Below are 20835 nucleotides of genomic sequence, written 5' to 3'. Positions count from 1 at the left end.
GATAGGATTAGAACCCGCGACTCGTATGCGCTCGGCTTGTTGTCATTGTGACAGCGGCGGGAATTCCCCGGCCCATAGTGCAGCCGTAATTCGCCGGTGCGATTGATCATATTGAAGTAATTGAAGTCCCTTAAATGCCCTATCATTTATTCAACCCACCGCATTTCTCTGAAAACAGTGACAACCCGGTCATCAAAGTTCGATTGAACCAAGATTGAACCCACCCTGACAGGTGCCTCACCACTCGCGCATATCCTACTTGCTGACGTCATTAAAAAACAAAAAAGAACCAGCAACTCGATCTTATCTTTGCAACATCTTATGTCCCTCTGATAGTATTGATAGAACTAGACGGTGTTAGTCAGATGGCCATACTTGACTTCTTCAACTCATTTTTTTCATGTGCTCTCACTTGAGCCATGGAACTAAAAGAGAATAAAAACAAATAAAACGCAATGTGGGTAGTCTAGATGGGAAAGCAAGGTATATTTTCCATATTTATCATACATAATGTTTAAAAAAACCATCAAGCTACATCCATCTTAAACAGTATCTTCCAAAACTCACAATTAAATTTTTCTAGTCTGACACTGGTCTATAAACATTTATACTTAAATTAAGACATTTAAATAAACTGACATTTGACTTAGAATTATGCTTATCACAAAGCTTCTTCAAGCTCACAGTAAAATTGCATTGGATACCTCAATCCTTGCCAAGAAAAGTATCCTTTTCATTAAAAGTGATTTTTCCACAATGCAAGCAGTCAAAACAGCAGTATACTTCAAACAGGTAATCAAGCACGTATTTCTTTAGCCAGAAAAAGAAAACTCCGAGCATTAATGTAGGACAAAAAAACGTTGAAAGGCAGACAAAAGCCATGCAAAGTAAGTAAAATTACACATACATAAGTGTAAAAAAACTTTGCACATACTTAATTTTATAACCAACAGAAACAATAATGAAGATACACAAACTAACTGTTCATACACATGCAAATCACAGGGAGTATGCACAGATTTTTGCCAACTCAATTAATGAGGATGTTACCCAAATGCAGGAAGAAGAAAGAAAGAAACAGTAATTACTGACATGTCTCAATACCAAAATGCACACATTCTGATACGTCTATGTTAATGCCGAGGAGAGAGGTCCAGCCCCTGCTCCTGCTTCTGGCTCAGTACGTCAAGTTCTTAACCAATGGCGGAAAATTTTCATGTGCTAAGAAAATCTCATTACCAGTGAGGGTTTTGGAATCTCAGAAAACACGAGACCATGGATAAGCTCTACAGATGCCACATTGGGCAACAATGACAGTAAATATAATCCAATAAAAAAGTGTACACAAAGAAGAATTGTCTTAAAAATTTTGTGCTTTCAAATGTTGATCTACAAACACTTTAGTTAAGAGAAAAATACACTTAAAGCTTCAAATACTTGCATGGCATATAATACAGATAGTATTCTTTAGTTGTGAAGTGCACCACTATTATTATTTTTTCAGCGTTACTACTTTGTACATTCTATGTACATGCTGAGTTTGATATCAAAAAGGTATGTCCTTGTCCTGTGTGTCTTGTGATGCAAAGGACTCTTTTGAATATCATAGTTGAATCCACATTTGAGTTCCAGAGAGGAGACTAGCACAAAACACTAACACCAATAGCAATGAAATACAACATGCTACAAGCTAGAGAGCACACTGACTACACTAAAAAGTGTACTAGATCTAAAAAAATTCGCACATACAATAATAGGGGACAAAATGGAGATGAGGAGGAAGAGGGTTGGTGAAAGCGAGAGATAATGCTGCCTCAAACTGGGGCTTACTGCATTAAGACAACAGAATGAACAAATTACTGCCACATTATTAAGAAGCTTAAAGCTTTAAAGTGAAATTAAGTAAGGGTTACAATTGACAATAAGAAAGATGGCACTTTAACTGATGTTTTAGAAGATGAAGCTTACACAATTCCTAATTATTTTTTATGCAATATCACAGACTGCATTTTTTAAAGTCCTACAATTGTGTTCTGATTGAGAAAAAAATAAACACTTCACGTAACCCATTCTGGTTTTGTGGCTAGTTAGAAATAAAACAATCACCCAGAAAACAATTATAATAATAAACATACTAAGCCTTGCAAATAAATGAGGCAAATCTTTTAGCATACAGAGCTTTGTTGGTATTTGCTTTTAGATAGACAATTTTAATGGTTTCCAAATTAAATGAGATTAATTTGGTTTTCTGCAAGCGTAATGGATTTGGGGAGGCCCAACTCAAGCAGCAAATAGCTATCAGTTTCTTCCCTTAAGCAATCACAGTGCATTTGCTGTGCATTCCGTGCTACACAATGTTTTCACATGCACAAAACTAAGTTGGTTCATTTTGAGCTTCACGTAAATTGGCAGTTTGTTAAAAAGAGACCCATTCATGAGATATGGCGCTCATTTGTTCTAATTCTACTATACACAAATGTACCCAGCAATACGGTACTAATATCAAACTAGAATATCATCTCCTCCTGCCTCACACTCCTACACTGGGCTCATACAAACACCATGCACTCAGACTGTATCAAAAGAACTTACACACTGAGAATAAATTAGCAAAACCATTACAGACCAACAAAAGACATACAAAAGTACAAAGCTCACTTTACTAAATAGAGAATGTGTGCTGTGAGCAAATGTTACTCAGGCCTCAAATGTACAATCTGAAGAGAAAAATGTACACAATTTGATTTAAAAAAATCACTATTACCTGAATTTAACATGCAGTTACTGCATGTTATTTGTTTAAATGTTCAACTGTTAGAATTATTTAATGATCGATTTTAGGCAACAATTAAAAGTTTCTTATATTACAAACAATATATCAAAGATACATGAGAAAACTAGTTCATGAATGAATTGCTGACAACCAGATACTTACTGATATGACATGTGATCTCCCATAAACTCAGCTAAAACATTTCTTTACTTCATCAGTCACAATGACAAAACTTTGTTATCAAGATACAAATCAACTCAGCCAAATGCCCTGCATTGATGATGAGCCACACATCATTCTCTAACATGTTGACACAATCAATTAGGAAACATCTCAGGTTTTTTTGGCCCCAAGAGAGGGAAATTCTGTTGATCCTTATTAGTATGTTCTCCAGGGAATGATGACCAAGAGTCCATGATTCAAAGCATCCCATAAGACTCCTATGGGCAACCTTACAGGTAATTGGAATGTGTATGGCTCTTAAGATTTGTACTAAATGAAACCAACTAAGACAATAAAAACTCATAGAGTTGAGATATAATACATTTTAAAAAGAAATCTGAAGTAGAAAACCAAGTCTGAATCAAGGCTGCCTGCCACCTGAATCTTACACAATAATATACTCAATATTTCTGGACGTCTCTACAATCAATAAAATGCCAAGATACTAGCACATATTGTCCACCATTTAAGTAGATTATAAAAATGAATCTAGATCAGCCACAAGTGGAATATGAATACAAGATTTGCAAAGGATAAAGAGACGTTCATCAAAGTACTTTGCACCACAGTTCATTTGAAAAATAAAAGAATTACTTTTGAGACACTCCATGGTGACATAATTTAGATCCACTCTAGTCAGAGAGTCACACCAGTCTAGCGTATAGGATACCCCACAGCGTACAAGATCAAACTATCGACTCAATTTACCTCCTATACTTTGCAACTATCCTACATTCACAACCACAATAAGTTTTGTTTCTTCCAAACAGACGAAACAAGTTTTCAGCTTGTTTGGACTCTAAAATATTAAAAAGATCAAATATTAAAAATGGGCTCCATGGAGAAGTCTGGTGACAGCACTATTACTTTCCTGCTTGAGGTTTGGTAAGAAATACTGACCTTTCCTCAAGTAAGCAGGGCCAACGGTATCATAGATCCTGTGATTAGCATCTCTGTCCTTTGCAAAAACTATTTAAGATTGTGTAAAAATTACAAGAACTGTTTTAACTTTATAACTTAACTGCAACCAGGTCCCTACAAAAATATATCAATTGTGTAGAGGTACACGGTACAAAGAGGTACGGCTTTGAATGACTTCACCTTAAGCTATTTTCAAGGTGGTACAATTTCATGACAGCCCATCCATAGAAATTTGAAACTCCTTCTATACAAATGAATAAATAAAAATAAAACTTTATATTGTAGATATACATATATATATTTTCATATTTATTTATTTTTCATTAAAATTTGACTTCTCTATTTGGGCTATGGACAAAATCTGTCAACCAGAAGCCTACTTATAGGCTTCATTTACAAATAATTACATATTTGAATGTGCCAAGTTTCAACAAAACACATTTAATACTGGTTTCAATGTTAAAATTGCAACCAAGGCATCTATAGGATTCCTAGGATCTGCACATTCATATTGGCACAGTTCAACATCAATCTATCTAACTTTTAGACTAGAATTTATCCACCACAATGCTCACAGACTGCAAAAACTAAAGAACTTTCCTTGAGGAAATTTTGGAGTTCTGTAGTCACACATAGTTCAGCGCATGCTGACACCTAATATCGGTGGCTCACTGGAGCATCATTGGTAAGTTACAATGGGAAAAGAATGATGGGAAGTAGGGTTTGTGGCCAACCACTGATATTTCAGAATTACAAGATTCAATACAATTAATTTTCATCCCAGTTTTGCTCTAAGATAAAATTTCATGTACAAATATAGCAGATGTACTGAAAAAAAAAAATCGTTAAAAAGTAAACATATTACCTAATTCATTCATTATCTAAGAGAATGAAAATTGAAATTCATAATCTTCAGCAAAGTACAAAATACAGGACATCACAAACAGAAGAAAAAGAAACCAACACAATATAAATGACCTAGAAGATCATTCACAGCCATTGCAGCATGACCTACTAATGTCGTATGGTTGACCACAGACACTAATTAAAATGTGTATCACAAAAAGAAATTGAACGCAATGTGAGGCACCACAAAAATACATTGCCAGTAAAAATTCATGTCATAAATAAAATCTATATGGCAGACAAAATCGTTGCTGAGTATTTTTTTTAAAAAGAAAAAGAGAACATACTGAAACAGAACAGTAAAATCTTGCTGACACAGACAACTTTTAGGAATGTACAAGTTAAAATGATGAGGCATTTTCTGCTTAAACCATAACAAAAGCTTCTTTACCACAAAATAAAAATGGATATTGATCTATCATTGTCTGCACCACATCTTCCAAGTGTGGTCTCATTGCCTCAAAACGCCCCATGTCACTAAATTCAATAGGTAATAGAGTTGGCCACCAACAAATGGCCAGATTCTTGGAATCCATACTGTTCAGCTTGCAATTCTCGGACACCCTGTAAGATTTAATATTATTAATTCAAGTAATTGAAACAACTTTGCAATAATGCAAAAAAGTTCTCTTACCTTACAAAATGTTGGAAAACAAACTTTAGGACTTCAAAATTCACATCAGGCATCTTCTTGAGTAAACTCCGCAGGGCAAGTAGCCGACAGCTTCGATCCCCTCTCACTGTAACATACAGCTCTGCTATATCATTATCTTAACCAAGTCCGTTGGAGATTTAGGTAGAATTCCAATCTACTGGCCAAGCATTCAGTTACCACAGTGTATTATATTACACAATTAGAAAACAAGCCCCATTTTTGGGGTAAGAAGAAAGGTGGAATTAATTAATAACTGGGCACACACTCACTCCACCCTCTTCTTTGTTATGAACAGCATGAGCTTTAAAACATGTCACATTACAAAGGCTTTGTCAACTTTTGAAACAGGAACAGAGATTCACTAAAATCATACTATCTAGTGTAAACCTTTTCAAAAATAGTTGCAATAACAGCCACTTTGTAATGCAACAGGTGTTTAAATTGAAATTGTAACATTACAAACCTGATATATCTTCTAATTCTGTCATTGCTTCTTCAGTGAATAATGGTGGCAAACGCTTAGAAAAAAAGTCTTTCAAAGCAGTAGCAACTGCATTTACTGGTATGTCCAGCTCATGAATATCAACAGATGAATCTATAGAACAAATAACAAACCATGATAGAGTACAAGAAGAACTACGTCGTATTTACAGCATATTGGAATAATTACGGTAACTTACCCTCTTCAAACTTCTGGAAGAGTAGGTCAACATGGGCTCGGTTTCCAGGCACACGGTAAATTCCTTCAGAATCCAACCCCTCTTCTTCAATGAACTTGACACATTTTTCAAGAAGCAATGGCACAGAATTATCATCAGATTGAACAAAATCTTGAAGAGTAGGAGCTGATGCTCCTGAACCACCACTGCCACCACTCCCCACTCCACTACTTCCCCCAGCAGACAATTGCTTTGTCACAGATTGCTGCTTCTGTTGCTGCTTCTGTATTTTTTTCTTTTCCCTCTCTTTTTCCTTTTCAGCTAACTTCTTCACCTCCTTCTGACGCTTTTTTTCAAGTTTTTCATCATCCTTAGCCCTTTGTTTTTCTTTCCTTCGATTGAGTTTGTCATCATCTTTCAATTTGCTTCCCATACCAAACTAAAAATTAAGAATTAAAAATTAGAAGGCAAAAATTTATGCAAGAAACAGCAGAAGATTGCAAGCAATTTTAAATACCAGAGGAGAATTGACATCTCTGGGAGAAGAAACATCAAGACTTGACTCATCATCGTGTATGCGTCCATATGAGCCTTCTAGTTTCATTTTTGCTGAAATAAAAATCATACAGTAAGACAATTTCTTATAGAAACATACCTCTAAGTGGGAACAAGGAAAAAGATAATAATAAAAACCAACAGCTACAGCTATTATTAAACACTTTCAAAGTTTTGAAGATTCTATAAAAATAAGGAAGAGACTCTTGAATAATTTATGATAGTTCCAACTCCACTATTTAGATTAGATTAACCAAGGCAGTAAAATAAAAAAAAAACTACCGTACTACACCTTTACCAAACTAACACTAGATGTAGTCTACCATAAACTTCTGAAGTGAAACCTTTTCCATGCAACACATTTTCCAAGCTACACAATAGCAAGCCACTTATTGAGAAAACAGTTTTGTTATTGGCCCAAGGAACTGCACAGAAATCTACAGTAAGACACAGATATGATCCAAGACTTCACAGCGAGTTCCTCAGGATTGTCATGTAAACTTTGGTACGATGGCTGTGAAAGTGAAATCTGAGTAAGAGAAGTCATGCACGAGTAATGTCTTGCCACATTTCAAAAAGAAATATCTACCATTACATGTCTAAATTTTAGAATGTCAGCTAGAATGAAATTCAATAACTATATCTCAGAAAATATTCAACAATAGAAAGATTATTTAAATCTATAATAATAAAAAACAGTCACAAATCTTAAGCCACAAAATTACTGGAAAAATGAAAATGCATGAAGTTATTCTGGCAAATTATGCAACTCAAGTTAGATAAGAACTATCAACTGGAGACACCAAAATTAAACACAAAACACATCTATACAGCACTCGTCACACAATGTAACACTTACAGGAGGGGGAGAACATGTCATTGTCGAGGCTTGGGGGATTCGGCACCACAGGAGGTCTAGGAGCGGGTCCAAGGGTTCGTTTTTTCAATCGGAAAGAATGTTTTTCAAGTTTTGTTTGAGGTCTCATAGCAGAACCAGCTGACATGTCTGGATCACTTGCATCGCTTGCATCAGAAGGTGATTCGCTGTTTGCTGTGGGACAGATTACATGTCCACATATTTTTACATCGTCTAAGTAGAGCAAAAACTACGAAGTTTTGTAAATTCAATGTAAATATTTTTCAAAAGGTATTAAGAAATTTTAATAACTATAGGCATTATATAGATAGATTAAAATAAATTGGAAGCAAAATTGATTAAGTTTACATATTTAAGTGCAGTACAAAAAAATAGGAAAAGAAAAACATGGAATCAGCTGAAGATAGCAGCAAAATCAAAAAAAAAACTGATGCTGTAGCCTACCACTTTCTTTTAAACTTGGCTTATTAAAAATTAAAAGGAAGAAAAGAGCTTTCTAAAAAAATAAGAAAATCAAAACCCAAAATTCTAAACTGGGTAACTTGTGTGTCTTTACATCTAAGTAACATTTGCTGGGAAGTAACATCTGTCAGCCAGAATTATTTCAGACTTGTTTCATCATTTGCTCCTCAATTATGTTAAGTGAAGTAGAAAAAATGCACAAAGTTAGTACCTCTCTCAAGGGAATCGCCCGCACCCCGGGACTTCTCATCCTTTAAGCGATAGCTAAGCATCCCTGCCCCATCTGGAGCAAAGGATTGCATGTTGGGAACCCGTGGGGTAGGAACAGGGATCGCCGTCCGCTTCTTACGGACACGTTTGTGAGGCGCGGGCTTGCGATTCGCTTTAGAATATGCTTCTGCAGCTCGCTGCTTTCGCTCCAGAGAGCTCCAATCACTGTCCGATTCAGAGAATGCTAGGAAACAACACATGGTATTAGACAAAGCAGACAGTGAGTAGTAGTAATACTTCCTCCACATCACTAAATTTTTCTGACATGTAGAACAGAGAAAATGGGTGAGGATGGATGAGGATTTCTGTAATGATGGCCTAAAATGATAATGTCTTGTCAAAATTAAAACGAATCATCTGTTTTTCTAACTATTCCCATCTACATGGCTGTTTAAACAGAAAAGAAGCACCCAAAAGATGGCGTTGACTACAAGCGCAGAGAAGAAAAGAAGCCACAAATGGTAGCTCTTACACCATACATTGGTTAAATCAAAACATCAAATTTGTATGGGTTAGTAAATCATTCTGCATAGAGATCATTGGAATGTATCTACATTGATGAAGACCCTTAAGTACTGATTCAATACATTTTTGCACATACAATATGAAATTAGAAAATGACCTGACCAGATTACTATCAGTCATGATTAAAAATATAAAATGAAAAGAATGGCATACCTGGACGACCTTTCTCACGTCTGTGACGAACTTTCGATTTATTGTTGCCAACAGCATCTTGGACCAATGCATATGTATACTCTCCATCATAAGACGAATACAGGCTAGGCACTGCATCCTTCACCTAGACAAAACAAAGTTATTTTTTATACTTAAGAGACTTTGAAGCAAGGAAAATCATACTTCTGTAATCTGCAATAATTTTAAATTAAAAGGCATACTGGGGCAAAATACATAGCAACTTCACAAACAACAAGTTTGACAATAGCAAAGAAGAAAACCAAAATCATGCGGCTTTCAAAACATAAATGCTATTAGGTCTAAGAGTTTTATGAGCGTATTTTCATACAGGCAATATTCAGTAGGACATGCACTTCAAATCATGCAAAAAGAAACAAAAAACAAACCAAAAAAACAACAACAAAAAACAACTGACAAATGATGTATCATGCATTTAAATACTTTTGTAAATAAAGTATTGCTTGGCAAGCATAATAAATATGCATTTAATTAAAGCATGCTTAAAATTATGCACACAACAATGCACTTAAGTGAAACTGTCTCAAAATACATTAACTTCCGTAAGACACAGATAGAAACAAGAAATGGTGGCACCTCATTTTATCCTGACAAAGAAACCAATTCCCATACAATTTCATTAAAACTCTCACCTGTGCATATTCTGAGACTACATCCATATTTTCTTCTCTAGCAAGGGGAGCATGGTGGCCATAAACAGGTCTCTGTAACTTGACTAGCTTCGATTCCTTTCCTTTCACGTTCATGCGAGCAATTGCATCTGTCACCAGGGAGTATTCCTCCATGTTCAATTTGCCAGGTTGCTGGAATCATTATGGGTAGTATTTAAGTCGGTGGATACCAAAATATTCTAATTGGTGCAGTACTAAACCTGACTATGCCCAATATTCAACTGTTTTCACAGGCACGTTTTAGGGCAGGATGGGGGATCACAATTTTCATTCCCACAAACAACCTTTAATTTTTATTGAATAGCCACTTGGAGGGGAGAAGAACAAACATTGACTTAAGTGTAACCAAAATTTAAGGTTTATTTTTATGGTGAGGCAGGCTTAAAAAAGCTGAAGTTTGAATGAGGGCCAAATCATGCTGCCTAAACTGCAGAGATTTAAGCAGAAGACTAAAGGTGACAATTATTTAAACATCTATACTAAAATTTGGCTTTGAATGCTTCTTTACAGCTTGGAAAAAAAATAATGCAGTTAAAAGGGGGAAAATTCATATCATGCTTCATCATTTAGTAATTCTTAAAATTTATTAATAACAAAAAATGGGGTAAAATTTCTAAGGCTCAGGCGTGTCATACTGCGTTAGATAGTTACTTAAGCAGATAAAAAAATGAGATGTTAAAAAACAAAAAGAATAATTATTACAAATTTTACCTTAAGTGTGTGGCTGTTACCCTTCGGCCTTGTTTTCGTGGGTGGAACATGGCGACGACCAGTAGTGAAAGCGCGGTGAGCATAGTTGTTCATCCACATGCCTTCGTCTCCATCAGTGCGATGAAGAAAGACAGAATCATCCACCCATCCTGTGAGAAAGATAGATAACCCTGGTCAAAATATCTCTTAAACCAGATACAATGTCCTCGGAATACAATACAATATTACACCCAATCCTACGGTGCTGTTACACAATTACTCGTCAACAAAATACAACAGAAAAGAATGAAAGAAAGAGATGGAGATAAAACATGAATATGAGTGTACTTTTCATCTTATGATTAAGGACTTAAATGAAACACAATGTAACAGTAAAAGAAAGCAAAAAAAGCGAAATCACAACCGTCAAAACTAAAAGAAACAAAATTTTAACAAATAGACGGTAATTCACCTGAATCTCTTGTGGCAAGGGACTCCCTTGATCCACTTATGTCAGCTAGGGAAAAAGACAAAAAGCTGTTAGTAAAAGTCAGTAAATTTGGCTTGACCCTGGAGACAGAGTATTTGTACAAAGAAATTCTGCCACTCCTAGACATATAATGTAGCTCTCAAATAATTTAAATGTTTCCAGAAGTCAAGGTATCGATAGCACATCTAACATGAACACAGAATCCCACTAAGGCAATAAGGAGCAGTAGCAAGATTCCAACACAAAAAGCTGTCTAGCAAAGAAAATAAATAGGATATTGAAGATAAGCATAACGATCAATGGTCCAGTTTGTCCAAGTCAAAGTATATCACCAATTCAGATAATGATGCTCCATAAAGAGAAAAAGAAAATAACAAAATAAGTATTAAAACTGGACTCAAGTGCGTTGATTTATGATTCATTGACAGAGAAATCCAGCAAACTCAAAATGAGATAAATGAAGAGTAATAAAAAAAAATAGAGCAATGCAAAGAAAGCATGCCTATCAATGAAAGGCTCACTGCTATACAGTGGCTTAAGAAAGATCATGCTTTGGCATTGCAAGAGAGATTTTGACAACTGTTTATGTATAAAATCTAAATCATCATGCATCTGAAAGGGTAAGTCCCTGAAGCATACATAGAAGAGTGTACTGTACAGTATATGGTTTTGTCCAGGCAAAGAATCATTTCAAGAATAAGTAGAAAAATAGCAAACTCCCTCACTGGCATTCAAATTTATCACAAATTAAGAAAAGAGATGACCAATTCAAAATGTCAAACAAAAAAGCTTTTGAAGGTATCATGGTCATTTGCTAATTTTCTCCCAATCTGAAATGTGCATGCTTATTTTATTTTATATAAAAAGGGGAATAAGGAACTTGTTTCTTTTTTTTTTTTAAGGGTATGAAAATAGTTTGTGCATCACTTAAAATGAAGCGCCTATCTATCACGTGTAGTGCGTGTCCATGACTAAATGTAAAACTATTATACGGTACATGTAATTTCGTCGAGACTGGTGTGAGACCCGGAGGGCAGAGTAGTCGCCTTGACGAGTCGGTGTGGGTGACGCGGCGGGTGGTCAGGGGGCGCGGGCTCTGGGGGAGTGGTGGGAGGGGGGTACACCTGAAACCCTGTGCACAACCAATGCCATCACCACCACACACCCCGAAGCAAGAGCAGACCAGACAAACCGTCACAAACTCATCACATAGACTCATAGCAAGACATATATATAGTCACATCATTTCATGTTAAAGAGACAGCTGAGATGAAACAGCTTTCCCCCACATTTAAACAGTCAGAGGACAGAGAATTATTGAAAATTCTTAAGTAATAAGTATTTGTTAATAATGAGAAACAAACCTCCTGAATGATAAGTATCTGATTAAGTATGACTCAGTAAGAATAGATTTCCATTATCAAGGATGAGTAATAAGAGCTAGGTTGCTCAAAGTAATTTAAAACAAAGCGATCTTACCTTGATGCATCTTGGCATTCTTGATGTCACTTGGTTTGACTAGGCTTTCACCATTTTCCTGGCTGTACATTTCTACATGAGAGTAGATATCACTGTCATCACTGGGACTGAGAAGGTGGTCATTAAAGGAAGGTGAGAGGTTAATGTCATCTCCCTGCGATGCATCAGTTGGAAGTCGTTCATATATTTCAGATCCACTTCTATAGTTTGAAAAAATAAAAATGTTATAATGGAGTGTGCATGTATACAGAGTATTATTCAAAAGGTCAGATTTATTTAAAAAGTACTAGTACTTACCCATCATTAGAGCCACCTTTACAGTGGTAGCTTTCAAGTCGAGGTGGTGGTCTGGGTCTTCTTCCAGGTCTTACTTCTAATGTACATTCAGCAGACCGACTAAGACCAGGGGGCTCCTCCATATTGAAGGCTTGTTCAATTTCCGGCTTTTTGTCCCAAACCTCTTTAAAGAATGGTGTATAGAAGGCGGCTGTAATTAATAATAAGTTAATTAATGTCAACATAGATAGAAAATCTAAAATTTCAACATTTTCAAGAAATAAAAAAATATGATGAGGTTTGTAACCGTTTTCCCACTTACTTTTCTGTTGACAAGATGATGATGATGTCATAAAATGAGCTCCAAGGCGATCTGCTACGGCATTGCCTTCTGTCATGAGCAAATGACTGAGATCACTGCTGAAGAATGCATTGGCACCACCTGTGTCTGTCACTGCCATTATTTGGATTGGCAGGTTGGGAATATTCAATGAAAAGGCGCTGCAAAAAACAAATGAACTACTGAGTGGACGTTTAGGTTCTACAATATGCTTCCTATAAACAGATGGTTTAACAAAATCTCTCTTCTTAGGGGAAAAATGTAACTTACTTTAATGTAGCCAGTGAAGCTTTTCTTTTAGTTGAGTAAACCAGGATGAACCCATGAACTAGGTCATCTCGAAATGCATTGGCACCATGGTATGACGAAATAATAACCTCAACCTTTCGTTTGGAATCACCGAGGAACGTTTCAAGAATGATGCTGCGTTCTCCACTTAAAAAGCAGCACTGATGATTTAAAAGTGGACCAAGAACATTTTCCACAGAGTATGGATCACCACAGAACATACACATGATTATCCTGTAAAAGTTATAAATATGATATATATGATACATACACAATACTTTAGGATCATAAAATTCATGAGTAGCTACTGCAAGAATACCTTATGTCTGGTTCTGAGCCATCCATAACAGATTGATAAACATTGATGAATCCTGCTCTGTGATGAATACTCAGTATAAGTTGTCGCAATCCATCTGCCACAAGGTTGGCATTGAATCGTTGGCTTAGGTCAATATCCTCCATGGTGACATCAATGAAAGGACACTGCAGGCTACAGCAGGATAATAAAAACGAGTTAGCGAAATCTTTAGACGCAGAACGCATACAATTTATAAGCAGTATTAGAAAACATAAATGATATACCTATCAGCAAGACTCTGGCCTTCTTCTCGGAGCCTGAGAACTTCTTTTTCCTCAACAGATGGATCAGCAACAAATAAAATGACAATGGGAAGGCCTTGAAATGGAAGACGGTCATCTTGTTCCAAATTTGAAAGCAGTGTTTTTTCAAGACTCTCACGGACATATTCAAAAGTTGAAGGGTTTGAATAAACACAAAAACAGCCTAAAACCAAAAAAGATATTCAATAAATAGAAGTGTAAAATAAAATAATTTCAAACATTTTTCTCTTTGATAAAATAATGAAGAGGTCTTACCATGGGGTACAAAGTCTGATGTTTTGAATGAATTTTGAGGTAAGCTGACATCACCATCAATGATTCGGTAATCCAAGCTGTACAACTGACAGTCAATTTCATACTCATCATCATCACATTGGGTCTGGCGAAGAAAGATAAAATACACAAATTAAACAAACAATCATATGACAATGAGCCAATCTTAAACTATAAGTACAGACCCTGATCTCTGTGACTAGTTCATCTGCCAGGCCATCAATGCCCAAAATCACTAAATTCAATTGATTATTGTCTGAGCTAAGCATCCATTGGCTGCTGTGATTCCATGAAGAGGGTCTGATGGGAAAAGAAACCAAATTAGGAGACAGGTTGTGGTTGGGAAGATATTCTAGGACACAAACTTTGAGATGTTACCATTACCTGTGTGCTTTGTTGGCTAGAATGCGTTCAATGAGAGCATCCATACAGTTTGGAAAAGCAGGACAATGTTCACGAATGGGACAGTGAACAAAGCCAAGGTGCTGGAAAAGCATTAATTTGCGATCCTGATCCAAACGGTCAAGGGACTTGTAACGGGAGTCTTCCTGGAGTGCATCTGTTATTTCCTTTATGTCATCTTGAGTTATAGTACCAGTAGGAGCAATGCTCTTGAAATGATAAAATAAGTCAGCATGTTCCAAGAGAAGTTCCTACAAAATTTTGAAAGGTTAGTAAGAAATTTAAAGATAACTATGTATGGTATAGAAAAATAGGACAACATATATATTGTACCTGGAAGTTATGCTTTGCTTTTTCAACAATCTCTTTCTGGTGACGATCATAGATTGCCTGACACTCATGGTCTGAGAGAGCTTCAAAACATTCACGTCCCATAAAAAGTACTCTGACTTCAGATAACAGCTTCCCAGGTGTGACATATCCTGTATCTTCCAGTAACTGCTTGAATTGCTTCTTGTACCTTTCAATTGAAAAAAAAAAATGCATTGATTAATCAATTCTCAAACTGTTAGAATACAGGCTGTTGGGATTAGAACTCCTTACTCAAAATGAGAAGAGAAACAATCTTTACTGATAATACTAAAAGCTGATTCACACATACCTTTTGGGAAGCCTTCACCACACAAGCAGCAGACACAGGAAAAGAAACACAGATATCACCATGTTAGTTCATTGGGTTAATTTGACATAGAAAAAGTTTGAAAAGCCCCCAAACCACATACACAGATTATTATATAAACAATATTCACATATCCCACAAGTGAAAGCTAAGGCCAGCTGCAATGCCCAATGCAAGCTTCGGAAGAACATTGTTAAATAGTTGCCGGATGACATTTTAACATATAAACAAATTATTCAAGCATGACAGGTTTTGAAAACCCAGACAATAGACAGATTAATATTTGGATTGTGTCATGATATTTTGTGTCCCACCACCAGAATTAAGAAGCTTATAGATAATTTTAAAAACTCACTCTAGTCTCTTTTGTTCCTGCTGAAGAGCATTGACATGATTCTTGAAAACAGTCTCAGCTTCTGTGGTATCAAGAACATCAAACGGTATCCGGGTTTCGGATGGATCATCAAAGTCACCCTCTGTCCATGGTAAGTCATCTGGACACTCATAAAAATATTGACTGAAATCGGGGTGATCTTTGATGTGTTGTTGGACAGAAGGCCAGTCACTGGAAGAGAGCAAATTGTAGGATGCAAAAGCAAATTCCAAACAAAACACAAAATTTTTGGCTGAGTTCAAACCACACTAAAAATTACTGCTAGTGCTAATGTACAGTAATGTATGTAGAACTATACGATACAAAATCACAAGGCCAAGTTTCAGGTTCAAAAAGTTAGTGAAACAGGTTGCTGCCAACCCAACAGACACAACATAGCATGTCTTCAAGTAAGGCTAACAAATTTCATAAATTATTTAAAAATGAAAAAGGTAAAATCAGTGAACAATGAAATGAGCAACTACAAAATATGTAAACACACTCAGCCAAAATTTCACAGCATTCAATATACGTAAAAGAGGGGCCCACATAGCAATGGTACTATCTGACTTACCTATCCATTAATGTGTTCAGGTCAGGGATCATTTCTTGAAGGACATCAGGCAACATTTCCATGAATCCTTCAACTCGTTCCGCCAAATACTCATCTTTCAATTTCTTCACGTGCCGACGGAAAAGACGATGTGCACTATCCATTCCAAATTGATCAACAAAGCGAATGAAGTCCGGTTGATTGGTGAGTTTCTTGGAAGTTGGATTCCACATTGCCCGATAATCAGTGACCTGACATTAAACAAGAACAGTAGATTGGTTAAAAAACATTCAAAATTCTTGGAACAGGAGGAGAGATGAAAATGAAAGGGACGAAATGGATTTAAGTTGGTCTATTCATACCTGAGACCTAATGAGCCTCTGGAAGACCTCTGTAGCTTGATCTAAAACCTCTTTGCGTGCTCTTGCAGCCTCAATGAAAGGCACAACTTTCATCCTACCCTTTGAACGATCAATGAGTTGAGCCAAAGCTATGAATGCATTATCTACATTAATATTCTCATGAGCTGATGTTTCAACAATAGGAATTGTGCCTTTGTACTCTTTCCTGTTAACAAGCTTTTCTGCTTCTTTAACATAAATCTCACTTGCATCGTCATTCTTGGTAGTGACCAATATAACTGGTTTCTTTGTTTTCATGATGTTGTTGAGAATAGCAGCTACAACTTCTGTTTGCTTTTCAATAGATCGACTTGGAACAACACTAACATCATACAAGCACAAAAAGCCATCAACATTAAACTTGCCATCAGGAATGACCTTCTGTTCATATTCCTTCTCAATTCCTGAAGGATAAAAGAAAGAGTAAGGAGATTTCTTTTGATAAAAATGGAACGTCTATAAATTGGTTGTTTCTTTTCCATAGTAAACTACTTACCCAATTGATTTTTACAGATATACATTAGTTTTTCAGCTGAAGTAAGTTTGGTGTTGGTGCATCTCTTCATGTATGGTTCCATTTTACCACCCTTAAAAGGTTGAAATGATGCATCGTCAATGAATTCTGTTTGTTCAATAACTTGGAAGAGAACTTCTTGGCCTTCATCTGTTGGCTTCACTATGTCACCCCAGTACAAAAAGTGATCATTGTTAACCACTCTTCCACTGAAGTCAGTCTGTAAAAAAGAAAAGAAGGTCGGTCAGACTACATCATTGTGTGTTTTTGGTAGCAAGATTTGAAAGTTGTCAATACCTGACTGAGTACTGATATATGGTCGACACTGTAGTCATCTGCTAAAGAGCGCATGAACCGGTTACAGAGGCATGATTTTCCAACACCTGCCTGGCCTTTATCCTTTTCTGTTCCAGAAAGGCCAACCACAGCAACATTTATTGCCCGTAAGGACTCACCCTTACGAGCCATACTGCTGCGGAACTGTAGAGAGAAAACAAATTATGAGTCAAGAAAAATTCAACAGCAAATACTAACAACACTAAATAAACAAAACAAAACCACAATAAAAAAAAAATTAAACGAGTCTGGTAAGCTAAAGAATTGTTCCAAATTCAAAATGTTACTAAAGTGCTACTCCAACAGACTACTTCAAAGCAAATGACTAAACTAATCAAGTACTTACTTACCATTTTTATTAGTTTTTAACCACACAAGGTAGAAAATAGAATGGTCTTCACCTGACATTGTCCACAAACATACATTTGTTCCACAATGAGCCTTTAAAAATATATATAAAAAAATAGAAAATCAAAAGGGACAAAATTAATATGAAGCATCTAAATTCATACCATTTCACAAACTATGAAAAATTAAGTAAACAATCAGACAAATAAAAAACTACAACCTAGGTAACTTTAATTAAATATTACTTAACAAAGAAACATACAGCATTTTAAATTTATGATAAAATGCGGGGGGAGATAAAAGTATGTGAAATACATGCAAGATCTACAATAACGTCAATATAGGAACTGAAATATGTCATCAATACGTTGTAGGTAAGATAAATTTAATGGAATGTCTTACCTAAACAGCTAGCAGCAAGGAAAGCTTTTAAGCTCACCAGTTTAACTCAGACATGTCTAGCATTGCTTTCGACTCAAGTGCCATAAGGCTGAGCAGTAGTTAGACCAACTGCATTATAAGAAAAGCCTGGAAAAGTAGAGTGCGAATAATGGCAAATAGTAAATGCGATAATTTTACAAGTCTTAAATTAAATAATGTGTCAATAACATTTAATTATCTCAATGTTTAGAGAGGGATGAGCAGGCATAACATATAGAAATAAGGAAATAATGAAAAGTAATAGCAATTTAGGATGTGAATGCATTAAATTGCCACAATTTTCGTTTTGATGTAACAATTTTGACATTGAAAGAAGGGAAGTAGGGAGAAGTGACTCCCCTTGATGAACCAACCAAAGGTTATGACAACAGCATTTATTTAGTGTATGAAGCATATGTTGAATGAAATGTTAGTACTTAATACATTCATTTGATTTTTAAACATTTGTGGGATAGAAAAAAATGTAACGTCTATATCAAGAAAGTTATCAAACCTTCTTCTGAACAAACTAACACTATGCCAGTACCTTTTTCCTAACAACTATTGCCGACTACATTAACAACCGCGAAGTCTAGTTACCGCTGAGATCGATAAAATGTTAAAGAACTGTCGGTGCCAATTTCATTTGGTCTCAGTTAATCCAACTAAGGAACGCGACTACACAAAAGAGCAAAAAAATCGCATCTCAGTTCCTTTCACATGAATGAAAGTGCTCTGCAGGGGGCTGTCACTTACTTGAAAGCTAGGGATCGGCGAACTCGTTGTGAGCACAAATATGGTATTCTGTCGTGTTGAAAAGCGGCACATAAGAAGGAGCTGTTTTCCTAGGCTGCAGTTGGCCGTACGAAAGAGAATACGCTAATTACTTGGCAAATAAGTGCGAAAATGATCCAACCTCGAGTTGGGAGGATCCAAGGTACCTATAGTCCATTCATGAAACTCACAGTTCTTTCTGCAAACCGCTCAGCAGACGACAAAATACTTTGAAAATACACGAACCCACGAAACCTCTAAAGGACGATCCAATTCGATAGAAACTTAGAAAACGTAAAATAACACTTTGTGTTCACCTGTGATACTCTGGTTTGTCTACTGATTTGGACGCCATGTTAGAAAATTTTGTGATGAGAGTCCATGAGCAATGTGAAAAAAAACTCAGAACTGGATGACTCGAGACTTAAATCACTATCTCAAGATGTGTCTGCAATCGCTAGATCCCCACGTATTTTTAAAGGTGTCAGTAGAAAGAAATGGTTCTAGCTTTACCCATTTAATGTCGAATAAATACAACAAGCGTGGAAAGAGCTTATCTAGGCTGCCGTGCCAGTCGACAACCTGGGCGCATGGCATCTGAACGTTCCCTGCCAAACAGTGGGAAAAGAAAGGAGGCCCACAAGAGTTTGTGATTCTAATTATGGCAATGGCTGGTGTGCACTAAAATATAAAAAAATGGCAGTTTGATGTCTTTAGAAATCTTTTGAGAGGATGATTTGTGAGTGATTTCGTTTCAAACATGACTGACGCGTCGGAAGATAACATGGGCAAGTGTTCGGACAGCGATGAAGCTTCTGAACTTCGTGTAAAGCTCGAAGAAAATGTGAATTTGATAAGCAGACAGTCTCAAGAGATAGCCACTTTGAAAAGTGAGCTGAAAGCAGTGCTCTCTGAAAGAGACATGCTTCTGTGTGAAGTGAGCAGATTGAAGTTTGAAATGGAAATGTCGGATTTGAAACGTCTACACGTAGTAAGGTAAGTGACAGTTAACTTGCCTTCCAACCTCGGTTGACTTCTCTTTAGGCTCAACTTTGTCAGCTGTTGCTGCTTCCCTTTAATTCTTAGCTTTGCAGTGAAGATGGTTGAAAGTATTTATCATTTTTAATCTTATTGAAGGAAAAGTTGCATTGGTATCTGTGTAGGGCATCTACCATGCACAAATTCTGTTCTGATTGTCACCTCACTGAGGCCCATGTGAGTGTTTCATTGAACTGTCAGACATTGTTTACATTGTCTCAGTAACATCATTATTTATTACTACTGGCCTTGTGGTGGATTTTTAAAATGTAGTCATGATTTGTCAATGTCATACATGAGTGTAAAAGTTGTAGAGCTGTCAGTCCTGTCAGACAACAAACCTTGTTCCTCCTTCCTGGGGGGTCTCTGTGCAGACATTTTGTAGGTGGCTTTGTTCGAGATAGCTTTATAACATTTTCACCTAATAATGTGTATTTCCATTCGGCCCTAGACCATGTGATTAGCTGGTTTTCCATTCATTCATTTATGCATTCATAATTTCATTCATTCATGTAGTCATTTCAACTGGTCTGTTTGCTGAACTGATTCTTCGCTGCGTTCGCCCACTAAGACCAAATTGCCACCGAGATAGTTGCTGACTGCCTGGGATTTGACTTTGAGTGGCGACCAAAATGGCGTAAGTTCATAACTTTCTCTGTACCCTGAAAACGAGTGTTTGAGACTCCCTTTACTGGCACATTGAGCTTCAACACCCCATGCTCTAGTTTGTGCTTGGGTGCCCTCCTCTGCATGAAGCTGGTTAGGCCCTTAGGTGACTCTGCATCTACCTGACCGCCCACGCCCCTGCTTAAGGTGAGGTGATGCTCAACTGTTGCGCGGGAGGGCGGGGTG

General features: G+C 36.5%; 2 protein-coding genes across 14 annotated transcripts in view; one reads left to right on the top strand and one right to left on the bottom strand.

The window, feature by feature from the left end:
• Window positions 1–458: 458 nt before the first annotated feature.
• On the bottom strand, window positions 459–19302 carry LOC113202441 (rho GTPase-activating protein 190). 13 transcript variants are annotated; one of them, XM_026416655.2, is made up of 32 exons: window positions 19137–19302; window positions 18928–19021; window positions 18154–18279; window positions 17754–17844; window positions 17365–17547; window positions 17050–17287; window positions 16515–16957; window positions 16174–16403; window positions 15582–15791; window positions 15209–15220; window positions 14881–15067; window positions 14530–14798; window positions 14331–14445; window positions 14128–14251; window positions 13834–14035; window positions 13571–13741; window positions 13234–13485; window positions 12946–13124; window positions 12645–12834; window positions 12348–12547; window positions 11866–12000; window positions 10851–10895; window positions 10400–10548; window positions 9650–9820; window positions 8979–9102; window positions 8242–8484; window positions 7551–7742; window positions 6654–6745; window positions 6158–6575; window positions 5941–6072; window positions 5457–5577; window positions 459–5386 (listed from the first exon to the last, which is right to left on the bottom strand). In XM_026416655.2, exons 4-32 carry the CDS (start codon window positions 17754–17756, stop codon window positions 5188–5190), a joined length of 5229 nt encoding a protein of 1742 aa, XP_026272440.1. In that variant the 5' UTR covers window positions 17757–17844; window positions 18154–18279; window positions 18928–19021; window positions 19137–19302; the 3' UTR covers window positions 459–5187. The 13 variants fall into 13 exon arrangements, with proteins under 13 accessions (XP_026272440.1, XP_026272442.1, XP_026272447.1 ...); XM_026416657.2 differs by having other exon boundaries at window positions 5457–5562; window positions 19137–19301; XM_026416662.2 differs by lacking the exon at window positions 7551–7742.
• Window positions 19303–19520: 218 nt separating this feature from the next.
• The window catches only part of LOC127751255 (uncharacterized), a 54626-nt gene continuing 53311 nt past the window's right edge, over window positions 19521–20835 (top strand). Inside the window, exon 1 of the mRNA XM_052274461.1 lies at window positions 19521–19941. Within this exon, the coding sequence (XP_052130421.1) occupies window positions 19706–19941 (236 nt within the window). The 5' untranslated portion in view covers window positions 19521–19705. The remainder of the gene's footprint in view (window positions 19942–20835) is intronic.

This window comes from Frankliniella occidentalis, unplaced genomic scaffold, assembly GCF_000697945.3.
Source record: "Frankliniella occidentalis isolate FOCC.00 unplaced genomic scaffold, Focc_3.1 Scaffold396, whole genome shotgun sequence".
NCBI lineage: Eukaryota > Metazoa > Arthropoda > Insecta > Thysanoptera > Thripidae > Frankliniella > Frankliniella occidentalis.
The sequence above is the reverse complement of the archived record's forward strand: the minus strand, read 5'-3'. Positions and strand labels throughout refer to the sequence as shown.

Coding starts and splice junctions, on each gene's coding strand:
- LOC113202441 (XM_026416655.2), bottom strand. Junction 14,252..14,330: donor AACTAGTCACAGAGATCAGG/GTCTGTACTTAT, acceptor TTTCTTCGCCAG/ACCCAATGTGATGATGATGA. Junction 13,486..13,570: donor GGCTCAGAACCAGACATAAG/GTATTCTTGCAG, acceptor TAACTTTTACAG/GATAATCATGTGTATGTTCT.